Source organism: Phalacrocorax carbo, chromosome 16 (assembly GCF_963921805.1).
Source record: "Phalacrocorax carbo chromosome 16, bPhaCar2.1, whole genome shotgun sequence".
NCBI classification, from domain to species: Eukaryota; Metazoa; Chordata; class Aves; order Suliformes; family Phalacrocoracidae; genus Phalacrocorax; species Phalacrocorax carbo.
Window position 1 is genome coordinate 12,562,810 of NC_087528.1, and position 27,838 is coordinate 12,590,647.

The 27,838-nt window shown below is 53.3% G+C and overlaps 1 protein-coding gene across 1 annotated transcript; it reads right to left on the bottom strand.

Moving 5' to 3' along the window:
- Positions 1-23,533: 23,533 nt before the first annotated feature.
- PIRT (phosphoinositide interacting regulator of transient receptor potential channels) lies at positions 23,534-26,988 on the bottom strand. Its single transcript, XM_064467123.1, has one exon. It carries the CDS (start codon positions 26,968-26,970, stop codon positions 26,572-26,574), a length of 399 nt encoding a protein of 132 aa, XP_064323193.1. The 5' UTR covers positions 26,971-26,988; the 3' UTR covers positions 23,534-26,571.
- Between the last annotated feature and the right edge of the window lie 850 nt (positions 26,989-27,838).

The following is a 27,838-nucleotide window of genomic DNA, read 5'->3' on the forward strand; positions in this document are numbered from 1 at the left end:
TGCGTACTCAGAGATGAGTATTCACTGGGAGGAGCGTTGGTCTGAGCTGGAAGAAGAGTCAGGTGATGAGTGCATGGGGATGAATAGATGGATGGACAGATGGAGTGTCAGGTCAGTATGAAAATGGGTATTAGATGGAGGTATGCATGTGCGAGGATAAAAGGCTGTGGGGATGAATGAATGGATGGATGGACTTCCACAGCTCTCCATGTGGGGTGGACAGTAGATAAAGTGGGCATGGGGATGATACACAGGACTATGCAAGGTGACCTAAGCCTTCCATGATACTGCGGCCCTCATGAACCCCCTCTTTGATTATGTGGCACCTTGCGCTGTGCATACACCAGGATTGTGTTTCCAGCCCTGCCCAGCATGTGTGGGATAGGAACATGGTCAGGAAGTGAGAGTCCCAGGAAACCCTCGCCAGCGTTGCAAAGGGACAGAGCCAGAACAGCCAAGAGGCTGGCAGGCGTTCCTGATGCAGTATTTAACATGTTCTCCTGCACAACGTCCAACCATTAACTTTGCCATTCCCGAGTCATCTTCCACCACTGCCTCCACCCATCATCCATGGCATTTTTTGACTCTGCAGGTGGAGGTGTCCTGCAGGCAGTCAGCACATCATGCTAACTGGTCTGCAGCACCTGGGGTGCCAGCTGATGCGGCCCTGAGTGTCCTCTGTCATCTCCTTCCCTTCCTCTGTCTAAAAGACCTGGGGTGAGATGACTGTAGGTCATGCTATGCTCTAGCTATGCCTGTTGTCTCACTCGTACCTCTCCCCCTCCCTGTGCAAGCTGTTCTCACATGGCCTGTCATCCTTCCGTCAGCCTCCAGCACAGGCAGGACCCTTGGCAGATCCCAGCATGTGTGATTTCCCTGGCCTGAGAGCAGGGAAACTTCCCACACTAACAGCTCAGGATTTTTGCATGATGGCAGTAGGGCTATGAGCCTTGGGTAATGGCTGCATAATGCATCATTAGCAGGAGAAGGTGGCAGTTTTATGGCACGGAGATGGGAGAAGTGGGAATTGCACAGGGCCCAGGAGTGCTTACTGGCCAGAGACGTCAGCAGGCTCCATTAGGAACACGCCTCTGAAAGCCCCAGCTCCATCAGCTGAGATCTTACCATCAATAATTGAGAAGGAAGCTCCTTTGAGCTCCCTCCCCTCCCCTGCACCCAGCCAGGACTCCTGGAGAGCGATGGTCAGTCGGAGACTGGAGTGGGGCTGGCTCAGTTTGTCCAATGTGGCCAGTGTGGCACATGGACAAGAGGTGACACGGACCCAACTGGCTGTCCCCGTGCCTGGGTCTCTCCAGCAAGATCCTTTTGGCTCCATCTCCAGCACATGGCAGACACCTTTCTACATTGTTCACCTGTGCCAGCATATGGGGCATGGCCCTGGGCCGGACTCTTATTGGGCTTTGCAGAAGAGTGGGGTGTTCCGAGCCTGCAATGGGGCTGGAGGTTTGGCAGTGCACGGCGGGCTTAGCTAGTGTCCTCACTGGGAGATGAACGCCCTCGGCGGGGGCAGCTCACCGGGACGAGATCCCCAGGCCCTCAGCAGAGGGATCGTGGGACAGGCGCCGGGCTGGAGCCAGTCCCTCGGTGCGGGTCTGATTTATTGTCCTGTGACGGCTGTTGGCAGCGTGGCGCAGCAGAGCCACGGCGCAGAGGAGCGTGTGGCCGGCCCCGCGCTCCTCTGCATTGCCTGGCAGCAGCACCCTGCGACACATCCCACTCAGCTGGCTGGGGAGGTTTCAGACTTCTCTGTGTCATTCTTACAGAGCCTTTTTGCCCAAAACTCAGCAACCTACCATGAAAAAAAAAACCAACCTGAAATATCATCAGCACTATTTCCAGCAACTGCTGGCAAAGACCTACAAACGTATTTTCTAGGAAGAGCTTCTTTTCAATGAGTTTAGCTTTAAATTATGTCCTGTTTTGCAACAGCAAATTGAGCTGCAAAATCCACTTTCCTTGTCTTAAGTGTGACTTCTCTGCTGTTTGATAGCCAGTGCTCCCTGGGGTTGCTGGTGGCAGACCTGTGCCTGATGCTCCTGGCCCTGGGTGCAGGTGGGGATCAGTGATGCCGAGGTGGGGTGTGCCCAGGGGTGCTGCCGGGCCCATGCTGGGCACCCAAATCACTGTGCACGGACAGATCCTGGCACACGCGTACAGGAGCCCTGACGTGTCCTCTCCGCAGCAGAGCTCAAGATGAGCAGTGTTTGTAATCCACCGCAGGCTGCCCGAATGCGGGAAACTCAGGGGTTTAATGAGAAGCTGCGTGCTGAGAAACATTGGTGTGTGACAGGAAAGCCTGAGGTTACTTTACTTAATTATAAAGTGTGGAACCTCCTAGAAAACCCATCCTGCCCGGTGAGATGCCTCGAGGGTCGGAGCTGCTGGGCACTGATACAATCCAGGATTGCAGGTAGCTGCTGTGATATCAGGGATCTCCAGGGACCCATGTGGGAGCACATCCTTGGGGGGGAGCTGATGATTGCATCTGCTGGAGCGAGCTCTCAGCCCCGGCCAGCCCTGGCCCCCGCCCTGGTGGAAGGGTTTGGTCCCAAGGTTTTCCCTCCCTGGGAACTGGCTGTATCGAGAGCGGGTGGAGAGGAGCCATGAAGCACCGCTGAGCATTGGTAATGGCAGTCACGAATTAGCTTGGTGGCCACTCAGGGAAAGCACTAGCTGTGAGGCCCAGCTGGATGGCAGAGCCATGCAGCCGCTGCTGGTGCTTTGGCAGTTGGTTTCCTCCCAGCCAGGCTGTGGAGCAGCAGCCAGCCCTGGGGATGCACAGGGATGCCGGCGCTGCACGAGGGGTGTGTGTGTCACCAGGAGATGCTCTTCAGCTTCCCACCCAGTGGCCAAAGCAAAGCCCCTGGGCAATCGCCTCTGGCTGCTGGTGACACCAGCACTTCCATTTACCCCTCTCGTTAATGACTGCGGGCTCTCAGTTACCTTTCAAATAAGCAGCAATTAGCTTCTGGCTAACACTCCTGGCTGATCCATTTGGAGCCCTGCCAGGGCTAAGGCAGGCATTAACGGAGCCCGGTTCGTTAATGGAGGCTGGGCAGAGCAGCGGAGCTGGGCGCAGAGGCGGGGATGGGCTCTGGGATGGAAGGGGTGGCAAGACCCCGGGGAACTGCCCATCCCTCCCTTTCCCCAGCAGCCCGGAGGCTGCAGGGTTGTGCTTCTGCTTCAGCTGGCAGGCTGGAGGCAGGTGTCCTTGCCCTTACTCATGAAAAACAAGCACGATCATGCTTTTCCTCCTGTATGTACCACCACAAACAGCTCCGTGGCATGAACAGCAGCTGCTGGGTGTGTTGTTACAACAGGCGGCTCAGGGACAAGGTCTGCCTCTGCCCAAGGCTTTTTTTGCCCCGATTCTGAGCAAAGGTCCATATGGGCTCAGCTGAAGCCGTGACTCTGATCTGGAAGCTCTCCACTAGAGCAGTCCTTGTCAGAGACCCTGCATGGGACATGGTGGGGTCTCTCCCACCCCAACAGTCCTTGAGGTCTGTGGAGTTCCAGTCGCTTGGAGAAAGGCTGTGAGAAGACATGGATGGGTTCTCCATCCGTTCTGTGGGGAGGAGAGATAGCAGGCAGCTGAGTTGCTAGGAGTGAGGAGGAAAGGGAGGTGGATCACCTTCCTGGTCTGGTTGCAGCATAACAAAGCCAGTCCCGGATACTCTGCACCATCCCCCATGTCCTGAGCCTCTTCCAAGCCATTCTTTGTGCTGATGACACCTTACACCAACAGGACACTGGACTGGGCCTGCTACTCAGGACTTGTGGAGTTGGGAGAGAGCTCTCCAGTGTGGCTGGTGTGCTGCAGAAAATTCTGCATTTATGTGACTTTTGAAAGTGTTAAGCTGAAATCATCTAGACCTTTGGGGGATGGGCGTGCCTCCGAGGACCCCTACGGACACTACATGGCAGGGAAGGGCTCATGCTCAGAGTATAGCCTATCACAGGTCAGAAGGGATCTGTGAAGGTCTCTGGTCCAACCTCTGCTAAAAGCAGGATCGACCTTATAATTAGATGAGTTTGCCCAGGACCTTGTCCAGTCAAGTTTGGAAATGCTCCAAGGGTGAAGATCGCCCCCAGCTTTCTACAATCATGTCCCAGGCTGTGATCAGCCTCATTGTGTTTTTATTAAAAACTTACATCCCACTGGAATTTCCTTCGGTGCAGCTCACGCTCATTGCCTCGTCTTTTTGCTGCACACTTCCAGAAAGAGTTTGTCTCCATCTTTTCTCTACCCCATTAGTGAGTCCTGCTGCATCACTGGGATTGGGATATTTTCAGTTGCCCCCACTTCCCAGAGCACCGGGAGAGCAAGGAGTGGCACAAAAGTTCTGAACTGCCATTAGGGGTTGTTTGTCATCTCCAGGGGTCTGTAGCTCAGATCCAGTGGGGGCTTCATTTCAGCCCAGCCTAAGTATCGGGACCCCCGTGACTGAGCTCCCTGGCAAAGGCAGACCTTGGTTTGTCTCAACACAGGCAGAAGTTGTATTGAGAGACCAGCCTCCAGCCACTGGTGCCAGTGCCTTTGCCTGTAGCAGGCAGGCGTGCGTGCTCCTGGGTGCCTATGAAAACATCCCTGACATTGCAGAGCAGCGTGCCACAGTCCTTCCCCCTGGGGACCTGTTGGACAAGCCCCTCCTGCCTCCCAGCGACAGCAAGCCAGGGAGCTCCTGCTGAAGCAGACCCCGGAGCCTGTCTCTCCAGGATCCCCTACGTGGGATTGCATTTCACTCTGGGCTGACTCCCCCGGCTGGCGCAGGACTGGTCATGTCCCCGCTGTTTGAATGGGCATTGCTTTGATGGAAGAGCGGGAGGATGGGGCAGGCGTTGGGATCCTTTGACTGCGCTGTGTCTGCAGGTGCCGCGTGCCCCGAATGTGACTGATACCAGCAACTGAACTGCAGTGCCACTGGGTGGGGAAAGAAAAATGATCCTGCAAGTAGCAAGGCAGTGCCTGGCCCTGGACAGTGTAAGGAAATGGTCTGAGGGTGATGTCAGTGCTGGCCTGGTGTGCAGAGGGTGGAGGAGCAGCTCAGCTTGCTGCAGCCCACCCCATCCATCAGCCCCAGGCACCTCCGTGGCTGGGCAGCTGCAGCCGTTAGGGCTGGTGAGGGTTAAATCCCAGTTTAGAGCCCACTCCCTCCAGCGCACCAGCTGTGCTGGCACCAGCTGGACACAGGGCTGCCATGGCTATGGCAGGGACTGCCTGCAGGACCAGACATCCTGCTCCCTCCAGACCATGAGCTCTGGAGGGTGGATGCAGCTGTGCAGGGAGAGGCAGGGGCTGCTGCAGAAGGGTTTGTGCCGTCTGGGAGAAACAGTTACTGCAGGACGTACAAACCCTGCTTGTTATCCCCCCCCAGCACCTGGGTGCAAGGTGCTGTGCGGGTCTGAATGTGGAGTCTGTGGTCTCAGGCCTGGGTGCCCTGTCAGGGCAAAGAGTGCTGGTCCCTTTTCAAACCCGACCTCTTGCCTCCGAGCAAAGCTGGCTCTGCCTATGACTGAAGTGTGAAGGTGGCCCTGTGAGCAGTGGGGTCAGTTCAGAATTTCCCCAGACCCTTTATTTGATAAAATTCCTGGCTGCAGGCTGGCTCCTTCCTTGATCAGCCATGGATGGATATCTGGCTTCATGCTGGCAGGCTGCCCTGGAGAAGGTCAGCTCCTGCCTGGGGAAGAGGGCAGTCATTTGCAGAGATGGTGCAGTTGCTTACCTCAGGGTTATGGCCAGTGATCTCCTGATAACCGCTGTTTCCTAAAAGTCCCTGCTTCTAGAGTCATGGGAATTTGCAAAAAACTCTGAGATCCTCTTAACATGATTTTATCTTTGAAGGAAAAATTTTGTTAATGACTCCTGAGGGCCCACTCCTGCACTGACTGCAAAAGCAGAAGAACCAATAGTGCCTGTGTTTTTTAAAGATCTTTTCTTATCAAAAGCTTACTTGCACAGGAAGGGGGTCTCTTCATATTGCCAGAGAAGGGTTAATGGTGATGTTTGCCACTGATGTTCTAACTCTATGATTTATCCCAAGCTTGCTATCATGTTTTCCAGCTCTGATTCTCCCTTGTGTAAGAGCTATTCTTCAACAGAGTTGCTGCAACCAGAGGTTCCTGCTTTACCCCACCACCTACTGTCAGTAAAGAAACAGCTTTGAAAAGGAGGGTAGCAACTTTAATAAAAAAGTCCCAAAAAGGTGACACTAAAACAGTTCCCCCAGAACAAAACAGAACACTGCAGAACAGCCCAGCACGGGCTCTGGTCCACTTCCCATCCCCAGAAGACAGCTTCCTACCCTGCTTGATGGCATCCCTTAGCGTGACGGCTCTCTGACTGATGTTCTGGGGAACTGGGACGTGGTTCCCTGTACTACCTGAGTCAATATGAAGCCCCAAATAGGCCTAAGTTTCAAATCTAAGCTGTTTCAATGCTTTGAGGCTGTGGGACCTGCACCACACATCCATGGAGTTGAGCAGGGATCCTTCCTTCCCAGGTGAGAAGACAGGATGGTTGAATGGCTACAGGGGCACCAGTTGCCTCCTCTTGGCAAACGCTGAGATCACAGAATCACAGAATCCCAGAATCCCAGGCTGGAAGGGACCTCAGGGATCATCTAGCCCAACCTTTCTAGGCAGAGCACAGCCTAGACAAGACGGCCCAGCACCCTGTCCAGGCGACTCTTGAAGGTGCCCAACGTGGCCGAGCCAACCCCTTCCCTGGGGAGATTATTCCAGTGGTGACTGTCCTCACTGTGAGAAATTTCCCTCTCGTGTCCAGTCGGAATCTCCCCAAGAGCAACTTGTGTCCATCCCCCGTGTCCTCTCCATGGGACTCCATGTAAAAAGGGAGTCTCCATCTTCTCTGTAGCTGCCCCGTAAGTACTGGTACATGGGGATGAGATCCCCTCTGAGCCTCCTTTTCTCAAGGCTGAACAAACCCAGCTCTCCCAGCCTATCCTCGTACGGCAGCTTCCCTGTCCTCTGATCATCCTGGTGGCCCTTCTCTGGGCCCCTTCCAGCCTGGCCACATCCCTTTTGTATAGCGGGGACCAGAACTGCACACAGCACTCCAGGGGTGGCCTGGCCAGCGCTGAGTAGAGCGGGATAATGACTTCTTTCTCTCTGCTGGCGATGCCCTTTTTGATGCAACCCAGCATCCTGTTGGCCTTCTTGGCCGCAGCAGCCACTGTTCGCTCCTGTTGAGCTTTCTGCCCACCAGGACCCCCAGGTCCCTTTCCACAGAGCTGCTCTCCAGCCAGGTGGATCCCAGTCTGTGCTGCACTCCTGGATTATGTTTTCCCAGGTTCAGGACCTTACACTTCTCCTTGTTGAACTTCCTAAGGTTCTTGTTGGCCCACTCCTCCAGCCTATCCAGATCTCCCTGCAGAGCAGCTCTCCCAGTGCCAGCCTTGCCACAGGTCTCATGCCCTGGGAACTAGAGACAGAGAAGAGCTGCTAGGTTCCCCACCAGTCAGTAGCTCCCACAATGAACAACTTGCCCATAAACCCCACTGCCTTTGCTATTGTCCAAAGTGCTAAAATTAACTCCAGCAAGGGAGCAAAGGCCTAAATATCACCCATAAAGTGTAATTGGGTCCATGCTGTTGTCTAGGCAGCAGTGAAGGTTGGCACCCCCAGCTCAGCCCTCCCTTTGGAGACCCAAGTGTTTTGTTCTCTGTGTGCTCTTCCTGGGGCCTCTTTCGCTCTACATGAAATGGCTGATGGATACAAGCAGCATGTGCATATCAGGCCCAGATCAAACCTCCATCACCACAGGAAAGTCTGTGAAGGTATTTCTGGAATCGCGGGGGAGATCTCTCCTACATCAGGTCAATGCACCTCCATATTGAGCCCACTTATCGGAGTGTGTCTTGACTAACAGAGAAGTGACTGAGTGCCAGCACTGTCCTGTCAGCTGGTTTCCAGAGAGGAGGACCAAGGGAAACACCAAACTCCATCTCAGAGGCAGATTCTCCAGGATGGGAAATCACAAAGTAATAAATTTTTGTAAACAACAGAAAAGAGGCATCTGCAGTGGAAAGTGCTGAATGACCTATGCGATAGGTGTTATATGTGCTTCCATCCTACATTGGGTCTTTCTGGTCAGCTGAATGCAGCATCAGGAACACAAGAGGATGGAGATATGGGTCTTTGGGTCTCCTCTCCTCCCACCCGAGATTTGTAGTTTGAGTCAGCCGTGAAGTATGTTTCCATGTGGAGCCACCGCAGGTTTGACAGCTGAAGCACTAAATCCTTTCCAGGCCTTTGCAACTGTCCATAGATCCATTAATTCTTTGAACCAAGATCTTCTGAGTATTTCATTAAGTGCCACTTAGAAAGTACTTTGGACCTTAGTGAGATCAGGTAAAATATACCTAAGACCTCTATCCAGCTGGATTTTGCTGAGAAAATCCTCTGTCCTGCCTGATTTTGTCGTCTCCCTCTTCCCCTCCTGTTGAGTGCATCAATGTACAGGGGAGGTCCCCAGCTGGGGAGTCAGCTGCACCTCAGGCATTCTCTCCAGCTGTGAGCCCTGTTGAACCAGTTCTTCATATCTGTGTGGTGAGGTTTGCGGAACTGGTCCAGCCTGTCAGCTGGATCCTGCCGATCTGCACCAGGCCTATGGTCAGGACAGCTTGCAGTGGCTCCACTGCTACCAGATTGCTCGTGTTGGGCCCTCTGAGGCAACATCAGTGGGTAGAGTGAGTGTGATGTGCTTGGAGAGGACGCAAAAAGGATATCCACTGTCCAAGGAGTGCCTTGAGTACTTGTGCCCAGAGTGGCAACAATGCGCCCAGCAGATCAGTATAGCCATCTCTATCTGTATTTTTCAGTGACGGGTTTGCAAGAGTAGCACAACAGAGTCCTTGTCTGGTGGTACTCCTCTTCATCTGCTTGCTCCCCTACATTCACACTCCAGTCCTTTTCTGTTTCCCTATAAATAGACAGTGCAAAGAGATGCAAATACTTTAACAGACCTTGATAATACCTAAGAAATTCAAGATGTCTCTGATAAAAACATCTACAATCGAAGCACTGGGACTCAGCGGACCATTGACCACCATCCAGATCTGATACGGAAGCACGAGCAGACTGCTGTCTGGAGAGCAAACAAGGTGTCCGTCATGTCTGGGGTGCCCATGCATGCAGTCATGTCAGCTTCTGGGCTGGGCACCGTGGGCTGCCCAGTGATATTCAGGATCAGCCCAGGTCAGGGTATGAGTAAGGCTGCTGATATTTGGTCACAAAAGGAGGATTTTTTTCCCCTTGAAAATCTAGACACATGAGCAAACACTTGACATCCCTGAAGTTGATATTCCCCCTGGTGCCTCCCCAGTGCAGAACAAAGGATACTGCAGCTGTGGTGCCATACAGGGGAGGAGGTGTAAGGTCCTGAGACCTTGCGTGAATTGTGAAAGAGGATTCCTGGCATGCGCTTCCACAGCATTTTGGAGTTAAAGTATCAGGGCAGGAAAAGCTGGAGGGTGCTGTTTTTCAGTGACTGGCTGTTCAGGTCAGTGGAGTGACTTGGGCAGCACAGAGTGGTCAGGGAGTGGAGGAGGGCTGCTGGCTCCCAGTGCCCTGCACATACGGGTACTGTGCCATAGCCATTGGGCTACACGGTGCCCATGGCTGTAAAACACTGCCAGCAGCCAGGAGCAAACGGATTGAGTACAAAACCACAAAAAAAAAAAAACAATGGTGAAGGATAAGCTTTTGGGTCAATAATGTGCTGGGCTTGGGCCAGCTCTCCCAGTGCTGCACGGAACTGAGCCTCCAAAGGACAGGGACTCATAGATGCTTCACTTGGGGCTTATCTAGCTGTTGGTGAGGCTGGCTCTGGTAGGGGTGGACTCTGCTCCAGCCGGTGTGGTTTGGGAACAGCAGAAGAAGGAATGAGCTTTGTCCCTGGGATGGAAAGGGAATTGAAGACCATCAGAGCTGGCGCTGGTGGTGCTGGCGTGTGCAGGCTCATGGGTGCCCGCCATGGGAGAAGGTGGGACAGAGAGGCGAGAGAAATCCCGCAGAGCCCTGCCATGGGCACACACAGGTGGAATGCTTTCCCTCCAGTCGCAGGGCCTGGCTAGTTGCTTCTGTCCATGCACCAGCGGCATTGAAGCCACCACGGCCTGCCTGTGCCTGTCACCCTCCGGCATGTGGCTGTGGCCCTCCAGCATGTGGCTGTGGCCCTCCATGTCAGCTGCCTGGAGGTGGTGGAGGGCACTGAAGGCACCTTGCATACACGTGCAAATACAGAGATGTGTCTGGGTTTGATTCGTACACCATTGTGCATCCCACGCGGGAATGGTGCCTGCCCTGCCTGGAGCTGTGTGAGTTGGGTTGCTATCAGAGAGCACAGATGAACTGGAGAGGGGAAAATATGCAAGCAGGAATACCCCATGGGGAACTCAGGATCCTGGGGTCTGCAACACCCTGGAAATGCAGTGCTGGTTCTAACCCAGAGCTGGCATGCAGTGGGATGCATTGGAGGCCTCTGCTCCTCCATGGAGCTGGATACGGCCTCATCGGTGCATGTCAGGAGGTGCAGGCACAGGGCTGACAGCACTTTCCTGGCCATGAGCATCACCCTCCGCCCCTCATCACCTCAAAGCTTTCCCGCAGCCATGTGCTGGTGATGTGCACTGGTTCTTCCAATGTCAGGTACTGGCAGAGACATTGCCTCCCCAACAAGGATCGTTCAGGAGCGGTCTGGCCCACCGGCCCAGGAGGCAGGAGCGACAAGTGGTGACAGGGACTTTGCACCCATTTCCCCCTGGGTTCCCTAGGTGATGCCACCAGCTCCCTGGGAGTGACGCACCCAGGCATGCACCCAGCAAGGGACAGACATTGAATGGTGACAATGCCCTCAGCCAAGCTTTACAGGCTGGACTGAACAGGCTTAGAATTAGCAATTAAAAATCCCAGAGCAAATAAAGGAGGGTGTTGGTTACCGCTGCCCTTCCTTTTATATAGCTTCAGTATCCAGATAGTGCTTGTTATAGCCTCCTATCTGGAGGCACATCAAGGAAATTTTTGAAGGTGGTAGTCCCAAGGGCACAAGGGTGGAAAAAACACCCTGAGACCTGGTAGTGGAGGCTAAAGCTGAACTCCTGGTCCAGGCATCCTGGTAAGTGTAAGGCTGTAAAAGATCATGACTCACACTGCAGCTTCCATGCTCCGGGAGAGTCGAGAAAAATTCCTTGCTGCCTCTTGCAGTCACTGACAACAAGATAAAAAATAAAGAAAATTAGTGAACAATAATAATTAAGAATATTTCTCGCCAGTTGTGAGAGGCTTTATAAAAAAACTGTGAAAGGAAATTTCTCTCCAGTGACCCGTGGATGGGGATCATGTCATTTGGCAATCTTCCCGTGTTATGCACTGAGAGGTATATGCCTGGGGGCACTGGCCTGGATGAGATGCCAAAACTGAAGAAAGGTGAGCCTGTTCTCAGCTCTGATGCTCACCTGCGTGTCAGTGGGGGACATCTCCCCCATCTCTGCCTTCACTTTGTCCCATGTACTGTTATAAAATCATTAGCTTTTGGGGTGAGGGTTGGCTCGTGGTACGTGGGTGCACACTTGGCTGCTGGCTGGGCTATCCTTGTACTGTCATCATCCTTTTGTCATGTACCGTACAGCTCCAAGCACTGTGGGGCTGCTCAATGATTAACTCAGGCTAATTGACTCCACCGGCCTTGCCAGCATCCTGGTGGGAAGGAATATCCACTTGGGATGCTGGGAAGGAGGCAGGACGCCATCCGTGCAGCGGTGCTCTCCAGACACACGGACATTTCCACCTCCGTTAGGCTTTGCAGCGGTGTTGCTGCTCATACGTGAGGCCAAAACCAAGCCCTCTGTAGCAGCTCTTAGCTGACCTGGATGTTTCCATGTCACCACCAGCCCCTCCATGCAATGCAGGCTGATGTTCGGTGTATGGGTCCGCACTGCCTGACCTTTCTGCCCGTTGGGTGACTGCCAAACAAACCGGGCATGTTATAGACCAGCCTGGCATTCAGAAAGCATAATCTCAAAGCCAGTGTTCAAACATGGCCCTTTGTACCGAGTTTCTGTGTATTCAGCATTTGTCACCAGGCTGTGTACAGGGCATCGTACTGGTGCCTTGGTGGCACAGCCTTCACTTGGTTTTTCACTGTTCCCCATTGCCTTGCTGGAAATACATTCCCCTCCAGCAAAACCTTCCCAACCTGGGCAGCCCCTCAGTGCACATTGGTGTGATGGGGGGTATGCCAACGAGCAGGTTTGCTCAATCACATGCCATTTACACAGAGGTTTTGGTGCTAAGAGACAGCCTAAATCTAGATTATTCTTATTGACTTTCTCTATTTGCCCAGGCAGTATTTCTGGGAGACCACTTGTGCTCTCTGTCCCTCCACAACCAAAGTTTCCAGGAGAGAGCGGCGGCTCTCCAGGACCCGCAACTCACAGCATCACCTGATAGGAAGAATTGAGGAAATAAACCCCAGACACTAGCCACTTCCAATTTCCACCAAAATCCCCCTCCCCAGATTGGTTCAGACAGGCTCATCTCATCAAAACCATCATTATTCCATTCCAGAGCATTTTAACAACTAATATTATTCCTGAAGAGTGGCTATCACCAGCAGGAAGGTCTGGCTGTCCTGCCAATGTCTCTGCGCTCCCCAACGCTAGCAAAGCATCCCTGTGCATGCTGAGCTGTAGCTACCTTTCCCCTGAGGTCCATCTGGCTGGGTGATGCTGCGGGGACCAGCAGGTCCTTCCCTTTGGTCGTTTTGGATGCTCTTCGCCAACTGGATGATGCTTTGGAACTTCCCAGCATGTGACGTTGCTCTTCCAAGTGCAGATTTCCATTTCAGCTTTGCTGGAGCCACGGGTTAGTTAAAACCTAGCTCCCTAAAGGGGATCTCAATGTTGAATGTGTACCAGAAGATCCAGAAGACGAGGCTGGAGGCGAGCAGCAGAGCTCCCAAGTAAACGAAGAAGTCCCAGGAGCTTAGCGGAGCAAAAATTCCTATGAAGAGGATGATCAACCCGATCACATCGCACAGCACGGCTAGGAAGAGTATCACAGCACAGCGGCCGGTGAGCCTGAAAAAGGCCATGGTGGGGCCCCCCAGCAGAGACCCTGAGGATGGGGGAGAGGGACTGGCAGTATCCCAGCAGTCTCTCCCTTGTTGCCTCTGCTCACTGGCTGCCAGGAGGAAGTACAAATGTCACAACACACCTTGCAGAACAATCGGGAGGGAGATACTGCTTTAACTGTTTCATGGCCCTGCCACCGCCTCGCCTCTGCCTGTCCTGGAGCAGATCCCAGGGGTGTGTTTCTCTGCACGGCATGTGTGAGCCCTCCAGGGAAGGGACCTGCCGCCGGGATACCCTGTGATTGACCTGGGTGTAGGTGCATCACACCCAGCCTGCCTAAAAGGTGCAAGATGCGTCCTGACCCATCCCACAGATGGGACAAGCTCCCTCAGTTTGAGAGCCTGGGGGGTCTTGTGTCAGTTTTGAACAGCATCTGCCATGTGAAGGTCCCAGCAAAGTCTGCACAACACCGGCTATGACATCCCGGTGACAGCCTGGAAACATTGCAGTGTTCCTCTCTCTTTATAGGTAAACTGAGGCACAGGAATTTGTCCAGAATGTCAAAAATAAGTCACCCTTGCAACACCTCCAAAAAGCAGGTCTTGCTGGAAAGCCACAAGTCAGACAACATATGTCATTGCCCATCCCAAAAAGGGGAAACAAGCAAGTTAGTGATGAATCACCGAATAAGGCAGAATTTCCTAGAGCTCCTGACTTGTCTCTGAGCAGCCAGTGTCACTCTGTGGGATCCAGGACTGCTGCTTTCTGCTCCCAGGTGGCTGTGTGACTCTGGGCACATCCTTCCTCTCCTGCTGCTCTGGTCTGCGCACGCTTGGCAAACAGGGCAAGTCCGGGGGAGGTGGAGCGCCCAGGGAGTCCTTGGCTCTGCGAAAGCCATCTCAAGACACAAGCACTGCATGGCCTGTGGGCTGGCAGCTCTCTGCCCCACCTCTTTTTCATGCAGAAGGTGCCAAACCTTGAGACAGGACCACTGGGCAGCATCAGGGACTGGAGCAGTGCCCAGCTGCAAGTACCTCCTGGAGATAGCCTTAACTCCAGGGGATGCCAGGGGTTGCACCAGGAGTGTCCTCTCCCATCTCCTTGCCAAACCCAGGGCACCCAGGGACTGTCTGCCACCTGGGCAGTCCCACTGCCGCTCTGCCATGGGCAGGCTGATGGATGGAGGGATCAGGGGACTTTACCTACTTTGTCTGAGTGTTTCCTCTGCTGCCCAGGGAATCCCAGGTGCTAAAAGTCACCATGCTCCTTCCTACCCCCTCCCAGTGTTCACCTCATAAACAGCAAGCATGTGGCAGAGTAGGATGCCCAGCATGGCCCCTGGTCCTCTCTCCTAACCTTATCCAGGCTGGCGCTTGCAAACACATGGCAGACAGCGCTGTGCAAGCCATCTGTTCCAGGGTGTGCTCTTTCCTTCCAATCACAAGGGTCTGCCGTTTCCAGGATGTATTTTTTTTTACCCTGCATCTGAACAATTAAGGCTTTTAAATACACAAATAAATAACTAATCTCTAGGGCCTGGGGGAGAATCTGCTCTTTGCCGGTCCAGGATCAGCCCTGGCTTAATTACCAGCAGGCTGGAGGGAAGTGCTTGGGCACAGCTTCTTTCAAGGTCCAGTCACTCTGTTTGCATGAAACATGATCTGAAATCTGCCTTCATGAGTGCTTAGCCAAAAAAATCACTTGCTTCCAAATCCATCCTCCAGTTCCTAGTTGTCTTCCATGTGCTTTCAGCCTCGTGGGGACCCGAGCTGGGGAGTCACATAGAGCTCAGCAGCCAAAGCTTCCCCAGCCCCTGAACCCTGGGTTCAGGCTGGGTTTGCCTGTACACCGGTGGTCTTCCCTTGTCCCTGCCCTGCCACAGGTGACACAAGGCTCAGGGCCATGCCCAGCACCTGGCTTGCTGTTGACTAACAGTTGACTCAGTTGACTGAAACCCCTTCACTGAACTCTTCTTTCAATGGACTGCGGTGATTGTGGAGGTGGACAGAGGACATAAAAAGAGGTTTGCAGCTCTTCGCTCCCCAGTTCAGCCACATTTTGACAAACCCGCCTGAGGCTCAGTGTTGATGATGATGGAGCTGCTCCAGCCAGTTTTCTGATGAGCCTGAGCCTCATCACCCTCTGAAAGGAAGGACCTTTTCTGTGTCCCACCTTGCTCCCACAGCTGTATCCAGTTCCCATTTCCTTTGCTTTTTCTGAGTCTTTATCTTCTGTTCACTGAATTTCAGGGAGCTCTTCCAGGTGATTAGACAGAGTTCTTATTGTGGTGAGAGAGCTCCAGAAGGTGCCTTGAGACTTTTCTGTCCTTTCTAGCCTGGGGTCTCATCCTGACAGACATTAGCCACATGGGGCAGAGCAGATAACACCCCGGGAATCTCCCTCAGACCAGTGACACCCTCCAAAAGCAAACAGTATGATGGAAGATGGGTCTGATGCAAGGAGCTCAGCTCAATCCAGGCCTGTCCAGCCCCACACTGCAAAAGGCTGGTGCCACCTTGATCTCACCAGACCAGAAGAAGAAGTCTTCTCCTGGACGGCATCCCATGCCTGGGGAAGCCCAGGAATGAAAAAGAGAGCAAGAAAACTTGTGGAGGTTGTTGCCACACAGAAACTGGGAATCGCTGACCACGCTCCGGAGGGTGGAACAGCTGTGGCAACTCCTGTCCCTCTGGAAGAGACACTGTGTGGTGGGATGGCCTTTCCCGTACAACTGGTGTCCCTCCAGGGGACCTCTGTGGCCTGGGCAGTGTTTACCACTGCGGACAAGGCTTCCTTCAGGCTTCCTTCCACTGCAGCCTCTGGTTTTTGTGAGCCAGATGCTGCAAGGTGAGTGCCTCGTGTTGCTCTCGGGAGGGTATCAGCAGCCCAGCTTGGATCTGCTCTGTAGGAGGCAGGGTTTCCCTCTGGGTGCATTTCAGTGATGTTGAGCCCTGCCAAGCAGTGGGTGAGAGCAGCCATTTGCCCATCATAGCACGAAAGGAAATGTGACACACTGAAAAAAGTCTCTCTGTGGGTTGGAAAGGAAACCAAAGGTTTCCAGAAGTTCATTCACCTCCAATTAATGGCTCAGGAAAATGCAAACAGTTGCATTTTGCTCCAAAGAAACCTGAAAAAGAGCAGAAAACGCTGCCTACCTCGTCTGCTTTTTTCCTAGCCCAGTTCTGCCATAGCTAGAAAGATGATGTTAGCGGAAAACACTTGTTCCTGGAGTTGGCCCAGAACAGGTTTGCAAAAGTATGTGGCAAGAGCGAACCAGTTCTTTACAGGTAACAATGAACGCTGCTTCCCCAAGTTACATATTGGTCTGGAACAGCAAGAATTTGAGCAGGCAGATGGAAGTGGTCTGACAAAATCTTTGCTAGCAGGAGTCAGTCAATATTTACTTCACTGCATCATGCGGAGTCAAACCCAAGAAGGATCTTTCAGAAAGTTTGTCCTGTAGCGAAACCCAGGTAACTCCCTGTAGCATGGGCTGAGCTTTTACAGAATATCTTCTTGGGGATGAAGAGAGAAGAGGTGGGCAGCACAGTGCTGCTTGACCCAGCAGCCCAGATTCATGCGCAGGGATTTCCAGCCACAGCCCCACGGGTCAATGCTGGCTGTGCCTGAGGTGGTGAATGGCTCAAGCTGCTGTAAATGCAGGGGCTGCAGATGAGCTCATCTTAGGCAGGGCAAAATCCCTCCTGCAGCACAAGGGGACTGGTTTCCTTCAAGGGACTGCAGCTCCATGCAGGGTTGGAGCATTTTGGGACTGGGTCTCAGATGTGGGACTCATGACTGCAGGAGTGAAGCTGCTCTCCAAGTGCTCTGGTCCCAGGTCTGAGTGTAGGAAGAGCTTCCCTGACTGAGTGAAAGCTCAGAGCAATTTATATTGAACCCTCAGGACACATCCCTGGGGAGGAATGGTAAAAAGAAGCACACCCTTCCCTCCCCCCTCCTGAAAGACACTGATTGATAGACACTGGGTGATTGTACCGCTTTGTATGTCTGGGAAAGGAGCCCAGACATCATGGCTGGGCAGGATTAACACTGATTTAGGAAAGGCTCCTTCCCCCAGCACTCCTGCCTTGCTGAGCCCTGACTGGTAATGCTGATCCTCTGGAAAGCATCCCACAGAGTTCAACACTTCAAAGCATGATGGCATGTGGTAGGTTAACACATGCCCTCTGCTGAAAGATACTTTGCAGGGCCCTTCATATCCCCGACCAGGGGCAGCTCAGCCCAGCCAGGCCACAGTGCAGAGGGGATCCAGCACCCCCTGCCCAACTGTGTGCTGTGAGCATCATCGAGCTGTGGCTGGCACATGGCTTTGGTGGGTGCACGGCTGTTGAAAGCTTTGCTGCAATGCCTGCAGATGCTCCCCAGGAGCGGCCAGCAGCTGGAGACGCTCCTGTGCAGTCCCGTCTGTAAGACCTGTGCCGCAGGAGTTGGGGAGAGGCAGTGCCCGGGTCTGACCCGCATGGCAGCGTCCGCCGGTGCGGGCAGGCACTGCTGTAAAACCATTGCAACGGATTTAGCCGGCGAGAGCTGGCTTAGACTCGCACCTGCACCGTGAGCAGCCAAAGGGCTGCTGATCACTCACAGCAGCGGTGCCCTGGGGACAGCTTATCTGCCCGCTCCTCTGCTGACATGATGCAATCAGCTCTGCACAGCGCTGCTTGCCTTGGGCAGCGGCTCCTTCCCCGGCACAAGCCACCGGCACACAGACATGTTGAGCTGAGGGTGGTCCAGCTGAGGAATAAGCTGTCAGTACTGCTTATACTGGCCTCTGGTTTCCAGCCACCCCTTCCCTATACTGGAGTTCCAAGACCCAGGTTAAGGCTGCATTCGGGGGTGGGAGGCAAGCAGAGCCGGAAGGTGGGTTGTTGGCTTATCCCAACCCCAGGCACTGTGCAAAATCTGTGCAGTGTAATCCATGGGCACACCAGCCTCGTGTGGGACCCTAAGGGCTGGTCCAGGCATGGGGGCAGGCAGGGTGCAGGCCAGACCCTATGCTTGACACCCCACATCCCCAAGCCCTGTAGATCTAGCCAGGGCTGGGGGAGCACTCACAGCAGCCAGAAAAACCAGACAGACCTTTGACCTCCCCTCCCTGCCAAGCAGAGGGGAACCCGTGCACTAAATGATGGCTGTAACCACTAGGGAAAGTCAGAGTCAATTATTGGCACTGGGCAGAGGGAGGGGCTGCAGGTTTTCCCAGCAAGGATTTCAACTAGGATCCACCAGGGCCGTCACTGGTCCAGCGCCTCAGTCCCTCAGGCTGAGGTGCCACTGGCCACTGAGTCTTGCCGTGGCAGAGGCAGTGCCACGCACGCCCAGTGCCTTTCATAGGGCAAGCCTGGTGACCTGCTTCCCATTTACCTGCAGGGCCCAGCTCAGCAATAATTGCTGATCTTCTCAGAAGAGTAGAGAGAGCTGCTTTCAGCAGAAGAGACTGTCAATTATGTGCCTCTTGGGGTTTCTGGCTCCTACAGCCATTGGAGACAGCAGAAGCATGCCGGGAGCCCAGCCTACTGCCATAAGCAATCCCTGGGATATGCCAGCCTCAGCTCTGGGGCTGTTGTTCTCTCCTGATCTCAGCCACACATCAAGAGCCCACAACCCTGAGGAGCTTCCCCTCAAGTGCTTTCCCTGGAGACCCTTTCCCAAAATACCTACTATCCCATGGGGACACATATACACAGACATGTGGGATGCCCTGAGTTCTTTGGCCCTTCCCAAAGCAGGCACAACATACTCCAGAGCTGCATCTTCCCTTAAATCCCCCAGCTTAATGCTTCCAGCATGTAACCAAGTGTGGAAGACCCAAGCTCCCACCTCCCTCCCTTCCTCCTTGTTTGGTACCTTGTCCAGGGATAGGCTTGGGGGCTTGAACCACCCTTTTTGTTGCCTGCACCCACCAGGGACTTTCTGAGCTACTTTCAGCTCTGCAAACAGTTTGTCCTTCCTATACCTGTGCTCAGCTTTATCTTTTGCCAGGGTAAAGGACATGAAAAAACTTTCCAATGAAATAATTTCTTCCATGAAAAGAAGACACAGGCAGCAGGTTGGGCAGGAGCGAAGCCTGGCTGAGACATCCTCCAAGGGCTTTGCCCAGAATCAGACATGCAGGCAGGTTCTCTGCAGGAGACAAGAAGGAAAGAGCAGAGGAAAGTCCGTCTCCTTCCTCTGGCATGAACCAACCTGATCTCCATTGGCAGGCAGAGGAAAAACCATGTCCTGCTGGTGGGTGATGCTGCAGGCAACTGCAGTACCTGCCTCTAGGGCTGGGCTGGGCTGAAAGCACACAGCACCCATTAACATCAGGCTGTCGTAACTGTTCAGGGATTAAAATCCACTTTTACCAGTGTGGGCAGGGTGGGTGGAAGGATGAGTGGAAGGATAGTAGGACAGTTTCCCCTGACAGCTCTTTTCTTGACAGACTATGCTGCTGCCCCCACCCACCCACGGCCACCCACACTGCCTGGGGGTCTCTCCAAGCAGTAAATCAGGTTTTCTTCAAAAAAAGCACCCACACCCCAGCAATTCCAGCCCTTCATCACATGGACATCCTTGGAGGATGACAGCTGAATCTGCCAGCCTGAGGAATGGTCCCAAGGATTTTGCTTTTAAACTGAGCAAGTCTTTCCAGGCCCCGAGTTGGGGGAGAATCCTGCAAACAGGACACCACAAGGACCAGTTAAGTATAAAAAGTTATAAATCCCAAATAAATAACTATCTATGAGAGCTGCCCAGGAGATTCTGGTTGATGGTTCAGAACCGTGGGGCAGTCAGGAGCAACGGTCCCTTCTGGGGGCACCACAGGAGCTACAGACACCTGCAGTCCATGCTTCACCTGGAGAGGGGCGTGAGGTACCAAGGCCTGGCAGGGCAGACCTGCAGAAGGCACCCCCTCCCCTGGACCCTCTCCAGGGCTCTGCTCCTTCCCTCCGGAGATCAACCATCACCAGCAGCCCTGCACCGGGGCATCACTGCCCGTCGGTCTAGGAGAGATTGAGCCTTACTGGCTTGTGTGCATTCAGTGCAGAGTTACGGGGTGCTGTTTTATGCATGGACTCAGCTTGAGGGTTAAAAAATGCAGTTGGAAGGGGCTTTCCTTGCACAGACACAGACATACCGAGTATTTGGGTCCCCCCTCCCCAGGTGAGTCAGGCTCCAACCAGGGCTGCTGAGCTCATGAGGGCAAGAGGGAGGTGGGGGAGATAAATTTCTCCGCTTGCCTTCAGAGGGCCCTGCAGCTGCAGACTGGCACGTGCTGGAAAGGTCGATGCTGGATCAGAGAGGGGTTGAGCAACCCAGAGGTGGAATTTAGACTAGATAAACTTTGAGGCTCAGAAGTTTCAAAGGAAGCTCCTGGTTAAATGAATAAGCAGGGAAGCACTTTCTGGGCAGGCTGGGGGTCCCTGCCCCAGTCCTTCCATAGGGGTTAACCAACACAAGTTGCCCGGCTGCCCTTCCAGCGTTCCAGGCTATGGCCCACCCCAACCCATGGCTGGGACCTGAGCCCCCACACTGCCCAGCCCCAATCCCAGGGTTCTCCAGCATGGAAAGGGCTGGAAAGTTTTATAGCCTCTAATGGGGTCCAAGCAAGTCTTGAAACCAAGAAAACCAAGGCAAGGGGGACATTTTTAACTGCTTCTTGCTGGTGTCCTGGCAGACCCCCCACCCCAGCAGTCTGGGGGTTTGTGGCAGGACTGGGGATTCAGGATGGATTAAAACCAGGCTGTAGCAGCCAGCTTGGGAGCAAGGTGGGATTCATCGTATTTCCTTCCTAGGGATGCTTACAGAAGAGGCTGGGAAGGAGATTGACATCTCTGAAGACCTTGAACCTTTGGTGTTCATGGTGGGCTGGATGCTGCAAACCCCATAATGTGGAGAACGGGAAGTTTTCCCATCCCCGACGTTGCGTGCAGCGGAGCCGAGCTTTAAATATCCTGGGTCAAAGCACTGGAAATAAACAGTTTCCTTTTTGATGCTGACTTATTGCAACCTGATATTCCGGTTGAGTGGAAGAAAAGAAAAGAAAAACCACAACTACTACTGTTGCTGCAACACCCAGCTCCAGCTGGGGGAACTCCCAGCCCTCCCTGGGGCTGCACACACATGCCCAGCAGCTCTGAGCGCCTGCACGGCTGAGGCGTTTCCACCCCTGGTCACAGCAGCACCACATCTGAGTGAGAAATAAGCAGATTTACAGTCTCTGACATGGTTTTGTTGAAAGTCCTGCTTCAGCACTCCCTCATCCCTTAGCAAGGATAAGGGGCAAAGCTGGGGCGTGTTTGCTCACATCTGCCTCTGCAGCTTTCCTGCACCCTTCTGAGGGGTGCCACAGTGCAAGTCTGAGCTGGTTCGATAGTTTCCATGTGCCTAACACCGAGTGTGAAAATAGGAAAGACTGGAGTTTTTTGTAGGGTTTCAAACTCACTGCTAGCGCTGAGAGTCCTCTGAAAGTTATTACTCTCATTACTGCTCATTAAGGACAAGGAAGGACTGCTGCTGGCTTTGCGTAAGGGCTAGGCGATGGCAGTTCATCCTGGTAGGATGTCACCAGCTCCTCAGGGTGCAAGGAAGCACCAGCAGCATGTCAGGATGCACGCTGAACTGGCAGCCCGGCTAATATCCAGAGGCATGGAGCTGACAGCCCGGCGGAGACTCGGGGTATCAGCCCCCACAGCCCCCTGAGCCCTCGGCCGTGTTTCCAGCAAGGAGTGGTGGGAGCGTTCAGGGGAATATATGTGTGCTTACGGACACCGGTGGTCACCTGCTCCCTTCCACAGTTCAATCATTTATGCTCCAGAGGAGAGGGGTTTGTGTTAGTGCAACTCCCAGCAGCAGCTTCCGAAACGGGCAGATTATACCGGGGGTGAATCCAATTAATGCGAAGTGGGATAAGACAGAATTTAACACCCTCAGAGAGGTATGCACCACGGGTATGCGAACCCGTGGGCAGGTTTAGCTTTTGTTAAAGCGCAGGAGTGAGGGAGCTGTTGCAGGTGCCCTGTAGCAGGGTGTCATCGGCAGCAGAGCCTGCTCGGGCTGGTTTGCTGGGGGCTGACCTTTGAGATGCAGGAGAAACATTTCCTCTTTGAACTGCTCTGCAGAGATAATGAATTTTGTAATGGATTTCCTGTTCTTTTTATAGAACAGGGAAAGCTGGCAGATTGCATCTGATTGCTGTAGTGAGAGCTGGACATAATTATGTTTGCTGGATAACCTGGTATTTTTTAAAAACATGGTTTTCTTTAGTTTGATGCAAAGCATCACACCAGGATTCAAACAGGCTTCAGTGGGAGTAGAGAGGAATATCGGGGAGCCGTCAGACAGTGCTTTGCGGGTGCGTTGGAATGACCCAAAGGCATGAACTGCCCTGTGATCAGATCAAAGGTCCCTCTAGCCCAGTGCTGTCTCCAGCAGTGGCAGGAGGAGGCAACACATGAGCTCAGCTCTTGCTGCTGCCTGATCCCCAAGGACTTCTCCAGCATCCACCACTCTCATGTTACAGAAGTTAGAGGGCACACCCCTCTCTGTTGCTTCTGCTGTCTCTTTTTTGACCCGTAGCCAGTCACCCTGGTTTGAAGCCACAGATAACCCCTGCCTCTGCTGGCTCCCCTGTCAGTGGGAGGTAGAAGTTCAGTGGTCCCACAGCAGAGGCAGGATTTCGCTTTTCAGCAGCCCTCTGGGGTTTTGCTGCGCCGCAGTAGGGCATCCATTTTACATCAGCTCCTAACGACACCTTGTGAACAGCCTCCGGGACAGCCTGCATCTCTGTTTCCCTAAATTGCTCCCGCTGAGCCTCTCTCACTTCAGGAGAACGATGCATTTCCCAGGGCTGGGAGCTTTTTGCATTGCATGCAGAAATGCAAAATCCACCCAGCTTCCCAGCAGGAGTCAGGCATTTAAATCCCATGCAACGAAGTGGAGAGTTCCCACTCTGTTGCTGGGATTTAAATGCATGTTGATCTTCTAGCTGATAATCTAGCTTTCCCGTCAGTTAACATTTCTCTCCCTTTACCTCACTATCCCCCTACAGATTTGAGCAGCAAATGGTAAGATCCACCTGATAAATCACCCCTCCTCCTCTCAGCAAGCTTTGCTGGTCTGTCGGCTGCCTTTACTCTCACCTGGGCAGGGCCCATCCTTTTGCCAGGCACTTTCCCGTGCGACCCCTGTGCTCCCAACACCTCAACAGAGGTGACCACTGATCACCTCTGCAGCCCTGAGACCTTCACCCAGGGAACAAACCTGCAGCACCTGCCCCATTCTTCCTCTGCCTGGTGTCCTGAGTGTGCCCCGCTGCACGGCGGCCCCTGGATGATACATCATCCATCTCACTTTATAACGCAGCCTCCCCTTTCTACCAGCAGGAACAAAATGAGAGACGTGAGACCAGAGCAGAAACATGAAATTCCCTTGGGTAATTTTTGCTTTAATTAAACCTAATATTCTTAATAAATAAATAAATAAATGACCAGTCTGGAATCCCATTAGATTCTTGGTCTCAGTGACTTCTTATCATATTAACATTTCATTGACTGTCTCCTTATCCTTGCTCATAAGACATGAAGAGCAGGACTCCTGCTCCCTCTCTCCAGGACATTTGGTACTTCTAGTCCTCCTGTCGCATCCCTTTGGCCAGCGAGCCTGGGCCGAGCAGCCTCTTGCAACAGCATTGCTGTTTGCAGCAGGGACCGTTGCAGGTGCCTTCTCCAGACTGCGCAGCTTTAGGACACCTGTCTGTGACCAGATCTGCAGGCTGGAGCCAGCCGGACCCGGTGGTGCTCCCCGCATTGCTCCATGATTTCCCCCTCATGCGTCCTGACGTTTGTCTGCTCTTCTCACTGCAGCCGCCCCTCGAGCAGGAGTTTTAGGTGAGCGGCCTCTGCCCGTGGCAGCTAAATCAATAGAGGCCAAGCCAGGGTTGCAAAAACAAGCAAAGCCTCGCACGGCATGATGAATGGCTGAGAAACAAATGGAGGTTTACTGGTTCCAGTACCGGATCATACACCTTGTACACCCCATTCATGAACCTGGCACTGGCTGGCCAGGGACACACAAGTCTGCACCACCCAGGACACAAAACACAGGGCCAAGTTGAGCCTGGGGCAAAGGGACATGAGCTGCTCGAATACTCGTAACCCAGCTGTGTCAGCTGCCAGGCTGGGAGCTGCCTCCTCAAGTTCTCCCAGCACTGGTGGGGGGGATGTCCAGGTGCATGGGACTGGTCCTCCTTGCTCACCTACTGGTGGGAGCCTGGCAGCAGTACCACAGTGAGCCCAAGCTCCCTGGTTAATCGTGTTAGCCAAACTGTGGTAGCACAAATGCTTCCACTTGAAGGCTTTGGGCCACGAGCACCTTGGAGCATACTTGCAGGCAAAGATGCTGATGTGGCACCAATTTCAGATATAAGGGAGTTCAGCCAGAGGTGACCAGGATGAGGTTAAATATTTCCCCACAGGGAATCAGCTCTTGGCCCTGAGCAGAGTTCCCACAGCTACAGCTTCATGATCCTTGATTACAGCGAACACTCCCTTTTAACTGACCTGCTGGGCATCTGCTGGCCTGGAGCAGCAGGACCCTCTGCTTTAGTCATGTCTCCTGATGCTATGCAGAGCTTCCAGCGTGCCTGGCAAATTAGAGGACTTGAAGGGATTGTGGTTCCAGGATGTTGCAGAGCCTGAAAGTGCAAACTGATTTGAAAAATTGCGCAAATCAGGAGGAGTTGGGCATGTTGGCGGTATCAGTGACCATGAAACAGTGGTCTGGAGCAACCTCTGGCTTGGCTCTGAGCTACTGTGAGCTGGGAGGTGGACATAAACCAGAAGGACTATTTTCTACATGCCCCATTCCTTGTGCTTTTCAGTAGTCCTTGTTGGTAGACATGGGATACTGGGTTAGAGAAACCTGAGGGCTTACACGAGCTTCCTCTCCTCAGCAGCTGATGGAGGTTATCACACCCTGTCTGTTTGAAACCAAAGGGCGAACACATTGCAAATTCTCTCAGTGCACCCCCTGCCAGCCTCTCTTCCTCCCACAGCATTTGGAAAAGCAATGGGGCTGCCTCGGTTCCCCGTGGAGGTGGAGACTACAAAGGGGAGCTTGGTGGGGTCTCCTCTTCTGTGTTCCTGTTCTGTTTCTGATCGGCACCGAGCCCATCCTCATCCTGTAGCAGGTGTCAGGGCCTTTGAGCTGGGGCTTGCTCTGCTGGAGAGTCTCACTGGGCTGATAAAAATCAGCCGTGGGATCCAGTCTGCATCAGCACTTCTGAAGAATCAGACTCTCGTCAGTGCCTGAACCCAAAATTAGGAGCTGGACATTACAGGCCTATTTATACGCACCCGGATCTTTCTGTCCAGTCTGAGACCAGTTCTTCAGGCTGAGAATTTACATTTAAAATTTGTCTTTCAATGTAAATCAGGCCTGCTGAAAATATAAAATTAAAGCAAAAACCATGCAGAAAGGATCTGTGCCTTCCTTGGTGAATTGCCGCAGGGCACACATTTATTAAAGGCAGAAATACATAGTGGTGGAGGTAACGAACCTGTCTCGCTTGTCTGTGGTCCAGTTCTGGTCACACGAATAGGCTGATGGTTCAGGTTTATGGGTTTCTCTGGCAGACACCAGTGCAAGTGCAGAGTTGCTGCAAAAAAACTTTGCAGGCCTGGAGGAACAGCCTTTCGTAAACACCCTCTGCCAGGAAGAGCAAAAAAGTGCTGCTCGTGATGCTGCTCCTCGCCTTGACCCTTTGGAGCAATAAATAAAGCTTGCGAATGCTCCACCCTGAGCAAGGAGTGAGGTCCCGTTTGCAGCCGTCTCTCAGCCAGCTGTCATAATAGCTCGGTGACAGGAAAGTCCTGACCATGGGCATCACATCTGGCCCTCCTACGCTTTGGTGATGTGCGCTGCCTGTTCTGGCTGTCCCCTCTGATCCAGAGTGGCCTGCAACTACCTTCTCCTGCTTCTCTCCACTGACGCTGGATGAACCACCTCTGGCCTCCCAGTTTCTACATCTGAGCTGCCGTTTGCAGCCAGCAATGTCCACACCTGGCTTTGGTCGCACTCTGCAGTCGGCTGGCTGCTCGCTGCTGATGCATCTTGCAGAAGCTACTGAGTGGAGCCAGGCTACTTAGGAGTTTCGCTTTTCCCGATATGTGACCTTGGGTTGCTCACTGGAGAGGAGGGCGATGAAGAGAGCTCTGACCTGCCTTGCTGGCCTGGGCTGTAAAATCCTGCTCTTTTTTTTTTTTTTCTGGGATTACTTGGACAAAATACAAAGTTCATTTTCACGTGGGAGATTAGCACAGTGCATTTCACCTGTAGGGAAGAGACTTGCTGGGTTGAAATCCTCTAAGCGAATACAAGAACATGTTTCTTTTTATGGCTAACCAACACAGGTGGACAGAGGGGAGGTAAGCCTTGCTGGGAAGGTCCTGGGATGCCCTCAGCGGTTAAAGAAGAAGGACTTGAGGCTCTGCAGAAACTGTGATTTCTGTCTCTGCTTCTGCTTCTTCCGGATGATGGGGATCCAGACGAGGCCACAAACAAGGAGCATCAGTCCCAAGGATAGGAAAGCCGGGCCACACATTTTATAAACATTTTTATTCTTGATCTGGATGCAAGACAGGCTGGTGATGACTATCCCGAAGAGGAAGACAGCAGCTCCAACAGACACGACAATGACGGGTTTGTGGTATATGTCCCACTTGCTTCTGGACGTGCTGGTCCAGACAGACTCGCTCCGGGAGCTGATGCAAAGGGTGCTGGCCGTGTTACTGGTCAGCAGCTCCTTGGACTGAGGAGACTTTTCACTCCCGTTGGGGCTCTTGGGGGGAATTTCCATGGTGACGGGATCTGAGGAGGAGACCTGAGATGGACAAAAGAGAAAGAGCAGAGCAGGGCTAGTGATGGAGGATGGACTGGGTGGTTTCCATTTGGTCATTAATCAGTGCCAAGTCAAATGAAGGTGGAGAAGGCTTTGTGGGTCACTGCAGGGAGAGAAGAGCATCACAGCTATGAGAGCAATGAAATGTAGGAACAGGCAACAGGGTCCTGCAGACAGGCTGGACTGAGGATGCCTGCAGAGTCCCAGTGCCCACCCATGGGCAGTGGGAGTCCCACAGTCCCTGTCCTGACACCTTCCAGCTCACCAGCTCCCAGTGGGATTTAGTGGTGAGATGACTAGATGTCCATTGGGACCCACTACCCTGAGCGTCCTGGGGCTCTTGGCTGCTTTCAGGGCAGTGTCAGGGGACTGCAAGCAGGGCTTGGTGATGGTGGGGAAGAGCTCTGTATCCCTGGACCCGCTTTCCCTCCAAGACCCCAAATTACACCTCAGCACCTTGTGGCATGATCATGTCTCTCTCTTGCAGGCGGGGAAACTGAGGCACAGGAGTGCCACACCAGGAGTGCTCAGCAGGAGAGCAGAAAGCACCCTCCCACAGCTGCGTTCTTCCTTCAGCCCCCTGGGGCTGGATGTTCCTCATTGCCACATCCAGCCTAGACATGTCAGCCTTGTAGTAGCTGCAACACAGGAGCTTCTCATTTCCTATCTAAATGCACAGGTGGGAGGTGGGGAAATGCTTGTCACACAAGAAATATTTCTCCAGCTTAAGCTGGGGCAGGCTGCTGCGGGAGGGCTCTTGGGCTCAGTAGCAGAAGCACTGAAACCTTGTGACGGCTGGGTCAGCAGTGTGGCTTTTTGAGGCATT

Excerpts from the sequence above, each read along its gene's own strand:
- PIRT (XM_064467123.1), bottom strand. The coding sequence starts at position 26,970 with ATGGAAATTCCCCCCAAGAGCCCCAACGGGAGTGAAAAGTCTCCTCAG.